This window comes from Oncorhynchus masou, chromosome 32, assembly GCF_036934945.1.
Source record: "Oncorhynchus masou masou isolate Uvic2021 chromosome 32, UVic_Omas_1.1, whole genome shotgun sequence".
NCBI classification, from domain to species: Eukaryota; Metazoa; Chordata; class Actinopteri; order Salmoniformes; family Salmonidae; genus Oncorhynchus; species Oncorhynchus masou.
Window position 1 is genome coordinate 45,864,193 of NC_088243.1, and position 14,780 is coordinate 45,878,972.

Sequence of the window (14,780 nt, forward strand, 5' to 3'; positions counted from 1 at the left end):
GCACTTAGGTCTAGGAGCACGAGGACAGATGCAGAGCCTTGGTCTGACACCATTAAAAGGTCATTTCTAACCTTCGAGTGCAGTCAGTGCTATGAGGTCTAAAACCAGACTGAAGCATTTTATATACATTATGTCTTTGAGGAGGCAGTGAGTTGCTGCGCAACAGCTTTTTCAAAAAAAATGAGAGGAATGGGAGATTCGATACAGCCAATTGTTTAAAAAAAAACATTTTCTGGGTTAAGGTTTGGCTTTTTCAAGAGAGGCTTTATTACTGCCACTTTTAGTGAGTTTGGTACACATCCGGTGGATAGGGAGCCATTTATTATGTTCAACATAGGAGGGCCAAGCACAGGAAGTAGCTCTTTCAGTAGTTTAGTTGGAATTGGGTCCAATATGCAGCTTGACGGTTTAAATTATTTTCATGAATGTGTCAAGAGATACAGGATTAAAAAACTTGAGTATCTCAATTGATCCTAGGTCCTGGCAATTCTGTGCAGACTCAGTACAACTGAACTTTGGAGAAATGTGCAGATTCAAAGAGGAGTCTAATTTGCTTTCTAATGATCATGATCTTTTCATTGAAGAAGTTAATTAATTTATCACTGCTGAAGTGAAAGCTATCCTCTCGTTGAATGCTGCTTTTTAGTTTAGCTTTGCGACAGTATCAAATACACTTTGGATTGTTCCTATTCTCCTCAAATTAGGTTGGAGAAAAATAGGATGATCGAGCTGTAGTGAGGGCTCTTCGATATTGCACTGTACCGTCTTTCCAAGCTAGTCGGAAGACTTCCAGTTTGGTGGAGTGCCATTTCCGTTCCAGTTTTCTGGAAGAGAAATTGAAGACACATTTTTATTTAATATTTTTTTATCGAACTTTGCTGTCATAAATGTTAGCAACACCTCCGGCTTTGCGGGTTACGGTCAATAGTGTAACTAGGAGGATAGGCCTAATTTAACATTCATCAGGCTTGAGCCATGTTTCAGTCAGGCCAATCACATCAAGATTATGATCAGTCAGTGGTGACCTGAAATTCAGGTCACCTGTTTTGAGCCCAACATTGTTTGCCAAAAAAACAGTCACATCACTTTGTAAACAATTAAATATATATATATATCATTGAGTTAATAAAGCCACATACAAACATGGTCTCTTTAGTTGAGTAAGGCAGCTCCAAAATGCAAATAGCCAAGTGTAGTGGTGGTAAGGAATCACTCCATGGTGCTGAATAGAAAGCTCTGCTGTTGGGACAGCTTTATGTAGGCCCAGTTTATTTGTCATTTGCGCCGAATACAACAGGCAGTCAACTTACAGTGAAATGCTTACTTACATGCTCTAACCAATAGGGCAAAAAAGGTGTTAGGTGAACAATAGGTAAGTAAAGAAATAAAACAACTGTAAAAAGACAGGCTATATGCAGTAGTGAGGCTACATACAGACACCGGTTAGTCAGGCTGATTGAGGTAGTATGTACATGTAGATATGGTTAAAGTGACTATGCATATATGATGAACAGAGAGTAGCAGTAGCGTAAAAGAGGGGTTGGCGGGTGGTGGGTGGCAGAACCAGCGATTGAGTTGTGAGACTGCTGTAGAGCTCATCACTCCCCCTTACTGGCAGGGGGCCAGAGACAAATACTCAATGCTGACATCTTTCTAGCTGATTTACACAATGAAGCTATGTTGCCCTTGGTGACCTCTGACTGTTTCATCCTAACATTGTTGGTGCCGATGTGAATAACAATATCCCTATACTCTCTAAACTCGCCAGTTTTAGCCTTAGACAGTATCATCTTCAGGTGAACCTTTACGTCGGTGGCCCTGCCCCCTGGTAAACAGTGTATGATCGTTGGATGATTATTTTTAAGTCTATTGCAGGTAATGGAGTCGCTGTTGACTAGGGTTTTCAATTTGTCAGAGCTAATGGTGGGAGTCTTCGGTGGCTCAGACCCCGTAACCTGATAAGGCTTGGCCTCTGACTCGTTGCTTAATGAGGAGACCCGGTTTAAAGTTTCTGTCGGCTGAATGAGCGATACTGGTTGAGCATGCCGACATAATTTCTTTCCAGAAGCGTTGAGAAAATTGTCCGGCTGCGGGGATTGTGCGGGGGATTTATACTACTATCTGTACTTACTGGTGGCACAGACACGGTTTCATCCTTTTCTACACTTAAAATTGCCCTTGCATAACGATTGCATCTGAAGCTGGGCTTGCAGCACAGCTATCCTCACCATAAGGCAATAGTACTCCTGTATATTATGAATACAGCAACTGCAATTAGATGGCACAGTGTTAATGTTACTACTTAGCTTTTTTGGTTGGTTGAGGACCTGTAGAACAATGGCCAGATAAAGCGTCAGGGGTGGAAAAAGTTTAAGGAAAAAAGTAGAGCGAGGGGAAAAAAGACATTGATTTTAATACATTTACCAAAAACCGAAAAGTTTGGCAGATAGCCAAATAGCAACAAACAGCACATAATTTAGGACCCTAAAAATGTAAGTTGATATAGTTTTCATGCTATAATATCTCAATGCAGAGGTCAACTGGAGGCCAATTGTCACCTTGTCAGATATCAATCCAATTTGTGAAGGCTTGAGCTTTTGACTGATTCAAGAGAACTGTCCACGTCCCCACTGGTAAAACGTCTATTCCTTCCCCTCCCTCCACTTCTTTTAGTCAATATTGAGCACAATCAGCTGAAGGCAGTAAGGGTGCATTGTGTGACCAAAAAGGACACTGCTATCAAACAATGTCCCAAGAATGCATTTCATGTATCTGTACAAGTGGTGGGCCTCACCAGTCAAATCAGCCTTCCCTATGGAAGGATTATTTAGGATTATTTTCCCCCATTCATAACCCAAAAATGTTTATTTGTTCAAATTTAACATGTGCTCATGTAAAATCAATAAATGAATGAATGAGGAATAGATGGATGTAGTCAAACCATCAAAGAACTGGCAGTGTGGGACTGGAACTGGTTAAAAACATCAAGGTTTTACACACACACAAAAATAAATGATATTTCAGGAGACCGATAAATATAATGTATGACCAGAACATTTAATGTCTTTATTTTGCTCACTGCTACTGTAACTCGACACATTGTATCAGCTTCTGCATTGCTGTAACTCGATACTATCATTGAAACAATGTATGAAATATATTTTTTGGCTTTCAATTAAACCAAACGGTAGGGTGGAGGGTGAGGCCCTCTGCTGGATGGAATGCACACATCAGAGCTAAACATTTACAATGAAGAACTTCATGAATAGGGAGACACTCCTCTTTAATTGATATCACCTCTCTTCATACTGTATGTGTAGTAACTACTGTTTAATGATCAACCCCGACAAAAAATATCACCGTGTATTGGGCTTTTTTTGGACACGATATTATTTAATGTGTACAAATGTAGTTGAAGGTATTGTACAGATAAGTGAAAGGGCCAAATTGAGGCAACTCCCGCCCTGTTTTACATTAGTACACATCGTCACTTTTGTTTAGATATTGTCTACTTTGCTATGGAAACCTTGTTTTTTTTTCTAAAAATGTGCTAGTCCCTGTCAGTTGTCTCGGTTGCTGTTAGGCTACGTGATCTGTCCCTAACTCCATTCTCTATTTGTGTTCTTCCTTGTGCTGCCAAGCCCCTGACGTAATGCTTCGTGTTAATTATTCGCATATGGAAAGCAATGCTGAGACTCGCCTCTGGTAAAACAAGAGGAGCCTAACTGTAGGGAGAATAGTTAGTCAAGATGGCAAAACACACAGATCCGGAGTGAAGGGGCACCGCTCCCCGTCCCGCGACCAACACAACCGATACAACTGTGCCTAGAAGTGAGTAGCCTAACGTTTTAACTATTTTCTTTGCAACTTTTTAACAAGCTTCTGGAGAATTTTCGGAGACTCTTGTTTGAGCTGCTCTCTTGCTGGCTGTCCAGTAGGACACCTGCAATATAGAAAATGTGCTACTAAGCACCAACCTTAAAAAAAACGTCATACAATAACAATTTTTCTCTCGGAGAATACAAATGTATCCAGCTGGACATGTATTTTGTAGACATTAACGGTTGATATTTACGCGTTTAAATAAGCGTCGGAATGGTTAACGCGCGGTTGTTGATCTCAGGAGTTTATGGAAACTAGTATGAATATATGTAGAAATACAGTGTAGCATAGCTATGCATCGGCCACATTTTGGAAATGTTCTAGACTCCGCATTTGAACTCAATTATTTAATGTAGAGCCAAATATTAATTTTCCTCGCTCCGAATCGCATCACCTCCACATTTTACAAATGATCGAGCCTATCCTCTGTGCTTATGTAGGGCTATGATTGCCCCAATGCTGATGATGCAAAGTGGCCGTTTTTGAGACCCGTTAGTGCTGACACTGGGACTTTATTTTAAGGTACGACATTGAATACGAATGCGGTCTTTTCATGCGAGGTTATTTGCGTCGAAGTTGGCAGTCCACAGATTATACAGTCTACAGGCTATTTTCGAAACCATGTGTGGTGGAATTGAGTCATTTATGCTTCATTATATAGTACAGTACACCGATGCTTTGAACATAACTCATCCATAGACGCTAACTACCTTTAGCGCCTTTTTGCTGATAGGCTTCGATCTACTGTTCTGAACGTTAAAACACATTACTTGCGGTAAAGTTTTGGGGGGAAAAGGGACATGAATTTTATATCGGTGAGAAATATTTCTCAATTCAAATGGTGACATGACTACACACCTTTTTTTTATAGGGTTAGTGTTCCCTCACGGCCATATCTCCATGTGACAGCGCTTGTTTCTGGAAGACCGCTACCTAAGCTTGCTCCTGACACCTGTGTGTGACGGTGTCCACATACAAGGGTTCAGTTTGCTCCGAGACTACTCCCAAAATACCTTCGCCCATCAAATTAGAAAACCGTTTGTCCCTCTTGAGCCATAAACACTTCCTCAAAATAGTTTGAATGAGCTAAGATAAATCAAGAAATCTGTCATCACTTTTGAGGTTTTTGCCAATGAGGTCTTGAGGTATTTTCACACAGTCCGTTTTAAAGGAACCGATCTTAGTCCTCTGGGATAAAAAAAGCGAAATATTACTGGCCTTTGAATGAGGACTCAACTCTTCTTCCAGTTCACGTAACCCATTTTGTTTTTTTAAGGCAAGTCCGTTAAGAACAAATTCGTATTTACATTGACAGCATTGACTGCCATGTTCAGGGGCAGAGCAACATATTTTTACCTTGTCAGCTCTGGGATTCGATCTAGTAACCTTTACTGGCCCAACGCTCTAACCACTAGGCTACCTGCCGCCCCCGTTGTGATCCGAGTCCTCTTTGCATTCAAATTGCTATGTTTGAAAGGAACCAAGATCGTTTTCCAACATTCTCTCAATGTACTCTGGGACAAGACATTTCATCAAAATGTGTTTTTTGGACAGCTAGATATGCCTCCTTGCAATTTGTTGAATGATGCGATGTAATAATTGTAATCAGCAGATACAGAAGACATGTAAATATTATTTGTAACAGAATAAATAGCAGAATAAATAATGCTGTAATTGAAAATTGTACAGCCAATGTAGGCTACTACCTCTCCTAAAAGCTATAATTGATTTTGTATGCTACAGTATTTTGTGATTCTTACCAAATATGTTGTCTTCTCACAACATTCAAACCCCACAATCGAATAAACAGCTTACGAAGCTCTCTTATAGATCAGATATTGCAAACAAATAATTGGAACTAAAAACTAGACACATATTTTGTCATTTCTGTGCGTCTTTGACAATCGCTAATCAATATCCAAAAATGGCACGCGTTTTTCCCGCAAAACTGCACATCAAAATGTTGTCTCTTGTGGCACCAATGTGAGAGGTTATGGCAGGGGCAAAGGTGTGTGTAATTACAAGCGAATCCTGGGGAGCTTTGTGTTCTTATTGCCCTAAAAAAAAGAACTGGTCGATGGAATTCAAGAGAATGGAACTCAGACCACCTCTCGAGATTGTCTCAGTTCTGTTTGCTTCGGGAGCTCTTTTGTGGGGTCTGAGTTCCTTTCGGAATGTTAACCATTCACCAAAAATTAAGCGAACCGCACAGAGTTCATAACAATTGTCTGAATGGGACCAAGTGTGAAAACACCCTTAATTGTGCAATTTTACATCTAGCTAAGATGTTTGGTGCAGTATTTTTGAATCTTTCGTTGAATGATGATAAACACTTAATGTTCCCACACCTACTAGAAGAAGTACTGTTGATCAATCACTGATGAAGGGGAGTAGACTTCGGCTAACGAACTTTGACTTGCCTCAAAAAAATATGTGCTCGAACAGCCCGAAGGAAAAACCTTCCGAACACCGAAACTAACAAAAACATCACAAAAATGTGTCCTAATATATGCACTAACTGCTTTGACTGGGAAGCATGTAAATGTAAGCATGTGACAGGCTTAAGCGTAACTGCGGAGGAAGTGTAGTTCGTCAACTTGGGGCCACACACAGTGTATGTCTCTGTGCAAAACTGCTACAGATGCTTCTTTTTATTTGAAAGAGAATTTTTTGCTGATATGCCCTTTATCTTTCATATGTTTCGCAAACAATGGGCGACGCGAACCACTGAAAAGCCTACGGAGAAGGGTTTTCAAGAGCTACTTTGAACAGTCTGTAACATTAAAACATCAGGGACCAGCACCCTTCTCTTTAGAAATACCATTCGGGATGTTGCTCCAATTACTGACAATCATATTTTTTTGTCCCGGTGGTGAATGCCACAGCCTCGCATCTATACGGTAGAGCGCAACTACTTTTAGATGAAAAGTATGATACATACAGGCTTTGTTGCAGTAAGGAATTGGTGTCACTAATATTGTGGTTTTCAATGGAGAACAGTTTCTTTAAATAATCGTCTATTTCAAGTCTGCGGAGAACAATGTTTGCTGAAGCAACGGGCACTGTCACATTTCCTCAGTGTTTGGTATTCACGGTCAGTAAAGACTGCTGTATGGGTTTTGGGACGCCGTGTGAGCGTGTGTGACCATGTCTCTCAACCATTTATTTCCATAATTTCAGGTCTAAGGGGGATCCCTGTGGAAAATGGCAACAAGGGTAACACTGGTGTGACAGTGCAGGAAGAAAGCTGACTCTCCCGTCTGTTAACCCCCGCCCTTTGGCAGATGCACCTAGGAGAGCACCTTGCTCCCCTCAAGCTGAAGCTACACTTGCAATGCTAAAAGCCCGGATGATGATATGCCACTTGAACTGAGCACACCTACTGCTGTTTCCTCAACATCAACAACAGAAACAGGCAAAGGGAAGAGCACAACCAACCCGAGAAAGTGAGAGGAACACAAAACAAGCTTTGACCAAAGTTGATCCAACACAGCACCAAGACCTCCGTTAACCTAATTCTCTTGTGACACCAGGGGCGGTCACTCTAACTGGTTTCCCCATTCTGCTTCGTGCCTGTCCCCCAGACCATGATGTTTCGCGACCAGGTGGGTGTCCTGGGAAGCTGGTTTAAGGGATGGAATGAGTGTGAGCAGACGGTGGCTCTGCTGTCGCTGCTGAAGCGGGTGTCGCGGACCCAGGCCCGTTTCCTGCAGCTGTGTCTGGAGCACAGCCTGGCCGAATGCACCGAGCTCCACGTGTTGGAGGGGGAGGCCAATAACCCAGGTAGGCACACCAACACACATTATCTCCATCTTGACTGTCCATTGAAGTTGATGATTACCAATGGCTCTGCTCTGTTGACGTTTGGGAAGGGTTGGTGCTTCTGGTACCGATGCCACTTCACAAACACACACACACACACACAAATTTGAAGGTATGTCATTCCCTATAACAGCCTTACGCACTTCTACAGACAGCGAAGTGTTAACCGTGCCCATTGCCCAGTCAGTGTATTGTGGCATGGCAACGATGAGGTCATTGCACTAGCTGGCCTCGCACCATCTTTGAATTGGACACCAGATCATACACGACTCCAGTGCTCTGCTGTGGGGATAAATCAGTTGGGGGGGGGGGGCTGGTTTGTTGCATCAGGCTGGTACGTGGCTATGGAAACACCCTGGCAACCAAACTGACTCATGAAAAATAGAGTGAGCTCTGGCTGGTGTGCTGTGATGATGAGAAAAAACACTGTGTGTGTGTGTGTGTGTGTGTACTGATCTGATGTCTACAGCTGTATAGCTGGTACCACCACTGTCTGTCTGCACTGCCTTAATACACATCGATGAGAAACCGTCTGTTAAGATGGATACGTTATCATTTTCCCCTACACACACACACACACACACACATAAATGCACACACACACACAGCAACATGGGATTCCCATCAGAGTTCATAGTGGGCAGTGGCTGCCTCTTAGCCTCACCAACACCTTGTGTTGCCATAGACTTCCAATCATTGCTCTGACGCGAGTAAGCAATTAGTAGCTTTCTTCAAACTGCACATAGAGACATAAAAATGGTATCCACTAGATACATCTTATACTGGGGAAATAGGTAAAGGGCTTCTTTGGATCCCCAAATATCTCCTTAAGGGGGTCACTCCCAAGCCCTAGTCGGGTGTTCACTGTCAGAGATCAGAGGAGGCAGAGAAGACTCAGCGAGGATGGGTTCAAATCATCAACTCGTGGGTTTATAGGAATAGTTTAGCTCCATTTGGGATCATACTGCTTTAACGAGCTTGTTTTGATAGTAGGTTGGTCTCATATCTGTTTGGCCAACTCTTATGGTCAGTATCATGCTGAACAGATCTGGGACCAGGCTAGTACTTGTACAGTGGTGGTGAACTGGACATGAATGTGACTGTATGGATCTTGATGCTACGAAGTGTAGCAAATCGGCTGCTCAATGGGTACATCCCAGTACCTCTGAATATCTGCCTTCCTTGTTTCTCTTACGTCATGAAAATTGATGTGTAAATGGACTGGGTATATTTTCTCATTGCTGTTTTCACCCACTGTATTAAAACCATTCAGATTAGCAGTCCTGTAGGAGAATGTATGAGCAAATAAAAATGCAACCTAAGACTATAGGAACACCGTTTATAGCTACTTAGCCATTTGTCTAGGTCTTGCTACGCCTGTCAGCCAGCGGTCGACCCTGCTTCCGTTGGCTCAACAAGTTGAGAGTGACAGTCGGCAATGCCCCCAGCAATGGACCATTGTTTCAGTGCTGCTGCAATGTTGTCTATGGATCAATTATGTGGCTATACATAGTCTTTCTGGAATGTAATGACTACTGACTGTCTTTGCTCTCTGTCTACACTGATATCAAGTGTATGCCAGTTGTTTGAATCGTATCTATTGTCATGTTTATTGTCATCTCTTCAGACACAGAAGTCTGGATGGCAAGGAACAATTTTTAAAATCATCTCAACCTAATAAGCTTATTGGCTCAGACAGATTTTAGATGTGTAAGTTCAACACTTGTTGTGGTTGTTGTCCATTTTTTATTGTCGTGAGAAAGTTGGAAAATATCCATCTTTGTGGTAGAAATGGAAGCCTGTGTCCCTCACAGGGTTAACTTGCAGCTGGAAGCTCCAAGTTGAGTGGAAAGGCGCAACTATTTGGAAAGTACTGTACTAATGAAAGGAATCCACAGTGACCTACTTATTTCACTGCGTGAAGAGCCTGCCTTGTTCCCCTGAACAGAGTGATGCAACTTATTTTCTGCTTGTCACAGCATCAAGTCAAGACTATATGTATGTGTGTGAGAAAGAGACTGGGGAGAGGGGGATTTATTTTAGTCACTCGATGATATCACCTTTTCAGATTTGGCAGAGATATTTGGGATTTTGACTAGGTTGAAGTAATTTGATTTGCTATTTTGAGCACCTAAAATAGAGAAAGATATAAGCACATACACTACTGTTTAAAAGTTGGGTCTCTTAGAAATGTCCTTGTTTTTGAAGGAAAAAACACTTTTGTCCATTAAATAACATCAAATTGATCAGAAATACTGTGTAGACATTGTTAATGTTTTAAATGACTATTGTAGCTGAAAACGGCAGATTGTTTTTTAATGGAATATCTACATACAGAGGCCCATTATCAGCAACCATCACTCCTGTGTTCCAATGGTATGTTGTGTTAGCTAATCCAAGTTCATCATTTTAAAAGGCTAATTCCTCATTATAAAACCCTTTTGCAATTATGTTAGCACAGCTGAAAACTGTTGTCCTGATTAAAGAAGCAATAAAACTGGCCTTCAGACTCGTTGAGTATCTGGAGCATCAGCATTTGTGGGTTTGATTACAGGCTCAAAATGGCTAGAAACAAAGCCCTTTCTTCTGAAACTTGTCAGTATAATCTTGTTCTGAGAAATTAAGGCTATTCCATGTGAGAAATTGCCAATAAACTGAATATCTCATACAACGCTGTGTACTACTCCCTTCACAGAGCAGCGCAAACTAGCTCTAATCACAATGGAAAGAGTGGGAGGCCCCGATGCACAACTGAGCAAGAGGACAATTACATTAGTGTCTAGTTTGAGAAACGGATGCCTGAAGTCATCAACTGGAAGCTCATTAAATAGTAACTTCAAAACACCAGTCTCAACGTCAACAGTGAAGAGGCGATTTTGAGCCTGTAATCAAACCCACAAATGCTGATGCACCAGATACTCAACTGGGTCTAAAGAAGGACAGTTTTATTGCTTCTTTAATCAGGACAACAGTTTTCAGCTGTGCTAAAATAATTACCAAGAAGTTTTCTATTGCTCAATTAGCCTTTTAAAATTATAAACTTGGATTAGCTAACACAACGTGCCATTGGAACACAGGAGTGATGGTTGCTGATAATGTGCCTCTGTAGATCTATGAAGATATTCCATAAAAAGTCTGCAGTTTTCAGCTACAATAGTCATTTACAACATTAATAATGTCTACACTGTATTTCTAATCAATTTATGTTATTTTAAATGTAATTTTCTTAAAAAAAATGGACATTTCTAAGAGACTCAACTTTTTTAAACGTTAGTGTATGTATGTGCGTATATATGTATCTCATTGGGTTTCTACATAAGAGCATTATCAGACCTACTGCTGTGCTGATCGAATCTGAAAGTTGAAGGTCAGTGCAACTCATTTAATCTCAATCTAGTATTTCTTATTTTCAAACATGGCTGTTTGGGGTATGTAACATCTCCACCCCGATATAAAATAAATCTTTAGGCCAAACCTGGGAGGGGCAATCGAATCAAGTTTGAAGTGGCTGAGCATTGTCCTGTCTAAACAGGGGTGTTTAGGCTGACCGAGTGGGGCAGCGGTCTAAGGCACTGCAGTGCTTGAGGTTTCACTACAGATCCGGGTTTGATCCCAGGCTATGTTGCAGCTGGCCGTGACCGGGAGAACAATGAGGTGAAGTACAATTGGTCCAGCGTCGTCCGCGTTATGGGAGGGTTTGGCCGGCCTAGAAGTCCTTGTCCCATCGCGCTCTAGCGACTTCTGTGACGGGCTGGGCGCATGCATGCTGACACGGTCACCAGTTGTACGGTGTTTCCTCCGACACATTGGTGCGCCTGGCTTCCGGGTTAAGATGGCATTGTGTCAAGAAGCAGTGCGGCTTGGCAGGTCGTGTTTCTGAAGACGAATGTCTCTCGACTAGAGGTCGACCGATTTATGATTTTTCAATGCCGATACCGATTTTTTTTTTTTGGGAGGACCCCAAAAAAAGCCGATACCGATTAATCAGCCAGGTTTTTTTTGTCACTTTTATTTATATATATATATATACAGTGCCTTGCGAAAGTATTTGGCCCCCTTGAACTTTGCAACCTTTTGCCACATTTCAGGCTTCAAACATAAAGATATAAAACTGTATTTTTTTTGTGAAGAATCAACAACAAGTGGTACACAATCATGAAGTGGAACGACATTTATTGGATATTTCAAACTTTTTTAACAAATCAAAAACTGAAAAATTGGGCGTGCAAAATTATTCAGCCCCCTAAAGTTAATACTTTGTAGCGCCACCTTTTGCTGCAATTACAGCTGTAAGTCGCTTGGGGTATGTCTCTATCAGTTTTGCACATCGAGAGACTGAAATCTTTTCCCATTCCTCCTTGCAAAACAGCTCGAGCTCAGTGAGGTTGGATGGAGAGCATTTGTGAACAGCAGTTTTCAGTTCTTTCCACAGATTCTCGATTGGATTCAGGTCTGGACTTTGACTTGGCCATTCTAACACCTGGATATGTTTATTTTTGAACCATTCCATTGTAGATTTTGCCTTGTGTTTTGGATCATTGTCTTGTTGGAAGACAAATCTCCATCCCAGTCTCAGGTCTTTTGCAGACTCCCATCAGGTTTTCTTCCAGAATGGTCCTGTATTTGGCTCCATCCACCTTCCCATCAATTTTAACCATCTTCCCTGTCCCTGCAGAAGAAAAGCAGGCCCAAGCCATGATGCTGCCACCACCATGTTTGACAGTGGGGATGGTGTGTTCAGGGTGATGAGCTGTGTTGCTTTTACGCCAAACATAACGTTTTGCATTGTTGCCAAAAAGTTCGATTTTGGTTTCATCTGACCAGAGCACCTTCTTCCACATGTTTGGTGTGTCTCCCAGGTGGCTTGTGGCAAACTTTAAACGACACTTTTTATGGATATCTTTAAGAAATGGCTTTCTTCTTGCCACTCTTCCATAAAGGCCAGATTTGTGCAATATACGACTGATTGTTGTCCTATGGACAGAGTCTCCCACCTCAGCTGTAGATCTCTGCAGTTCATCCAGAGTGATCATGGGCCTCTTGGTTGCATCTCTGATCAGTCTTCTCCTTGTATGAGCTGAAAGTCTAGAGGGACGGCCAGGTCTTGGTAGATTTTCAGTGGTCTGATACTCCTTCCATTTCAATATTATCGCTTGCACAGTGCTCCTTGGGATGTTTAAAGCTTGGGAAATCTTTTTGTATCCAAATCCGGCTTTAAACTTCTTCACAACAGTATCTCGGACCTGCCTGGTGTGTTCCTTGTTCTTCATGATGCTCTCTGCGCTTTTAACGGACCTCTGAGACTATCACATTGTGCATTTATACGGAGACTTGATTACACACAGGTGGATTGTATTTATCATCATTAGTCATTTAGGTCAACATTGGATCATTCAGAGATCCTCACTGAACTTCTGGAGAGAGTTTGCTGCACTGAAAGTAAAGGGGCTGAATAATTTTGAACACCCAATTTTTCAGTTTTTGATTTGTTAAAAAAGTTTGAAATATCCAATAAATGTCGTTCCACTTCATGATTGTGTCCCACTTGTTGTTGATTCTTCACACAAAAAATACAGTTCTATATCTTTATGTTTGAAGCCTGAAATGTGGCAAAAGTTCGCAAAGTTCAAGGGGGCCCGAATACTTTCGCAAGGCACTTTGACAATTACAACAATACTGAATGAACAATTAACACTTTAGATTTAATTTATCTATTAAGTTAAAATATTTAGTCTCAAATAAATCATGAAGATTGCTCAATTTGGTTTAAATAATGCAAACTGCACAGTGTTGGAGAAGTAAAAGTGCAATATGTGCCATGTAAAAAAGCTAACGTTTAAGTTCCTTGCTCAGAACATATGATAGCTGGTGGTTCAATATTCCCATTTAAGAAGTTTTAAGTTGTAGATATTATAGGAATTATGACGTGTTGAATAATTCTCTCTTTGATTCGATGATAAATTAACAGGCACCGCTAGTTAACCTGGTAATATCATCAACCATGTGTAGTTAACTAGTGATTTTATTTGAAGATATTTTTTAAAAGTTTAATGCTAGCCAACAACTTACCTTGGCTCCATGCTGCACTCGTGTAACAGGTGGTCAGCCTGCCACGCAGTTTCCTCGTGGAATGCAATGTAATCGGCGTCCAAAAATGCAGATTACTGATTGTTATGACAACTTGAAATCGGCCATGCGGATTAATCGGTCGACCTCTGCTCTCGACCGTTGCTTCTCCCGAGTCCGTACAGGTATTGCAGCGACGGGACAAGACCGTATCTACCAACTGGATATCTTAAAATTGGTGAGAAAAAGAGGGGTGTTTACTAGAGGTCTTCACACGGATCCACCTGCTACAGTCATAGAGCCTCTGTGTGTGGCAAAATTTAAGATCTATCAAATCAATGGAAGATGGAATTAAAGTTATAGAATTATATGTTTAAAGGAGAAGGATATACAACGACCAAGAGTCAACAGTTAGGCTGCTACTTAATATTCTGAATGGAGTTGTTACTTTATTTGTAGCTGTAGGATGAGAAAGTGCATGCACTACATCCTCAATTAGCTGAGCTAGCATAACTAGCTTCTCCCGGTTTGATGCAGTCAAGACGGGTACTATGTAGTCATATGATAAATGACCGAGCTATGGCAGCAATTAGTCTACTGTAGCTCGAGTCTGATTGGTTGGTTGCTGTCTCTCCCTGCCTGCTTCCTGTGTCACTCAAATGTGGTGAAATTGCAGATGACAATTTGGGGCAATTTCTTGATATGGATGTTCCCTGATATCACAAAATGGCCATAGATAGCTGCCATTGGTCAGATCCGAAGTTATGAGGCTGAAGATTTCTCAACACAGATGAATTGTTTACATAGCAGGTTAGGATAACTAGCGTGGCAGGTAATGTGAATTAGCGTGGCAGGTAATGTGAATTGGCGAGGCAGGTTAGGAGACTGAGGTTAAGGTTGGGAAAAGTGTTAGGATTAGCTACAATGCTACTGTTGTTAACTGTTGTCCCTGACACACAAGAAACTGCTACAGACCAATGAGTATAACTTGATATCAAGAAACACCTATA

General features: G+C 41.4%; 1 protein-coding gene across 5 annotated transcripts in view; it reads left to right on the forward strand.

The window, feature by feature from the left end:
• Nucleotides 1-2,922: 2,922 nt before the first annotated feature.
• Nucleotides 2,923-14,780, forward strand: part of LOC135526132 (protein Smaug homolog 1-like) — an 81,660-nt gene continuing 69,802 nt past the window's right edge. For 3 of the 5 annotated variants that reach the window (XM_064954252.1, XM_064954253.1, XM_064954254.1), the window contains exons 1-2: nt 2,923-3,831; nt 7,063-7,665. In XM_064954252.1, coding sequence (XP_064810324.1) covers nt 7,470-7,665 — 196 coding nt within the window. In that variant the 5' untranslated portion in view covers nt 2,923-3,831; nt 7,063-7,469. The remainder of the gene's footprint in view (nt 3,832-7,062; nt 7,666-14,780) is intronic. The other 2 variants (XM_064954249.1, XM_064954251.1) reach the window with 2 other exon arrangements.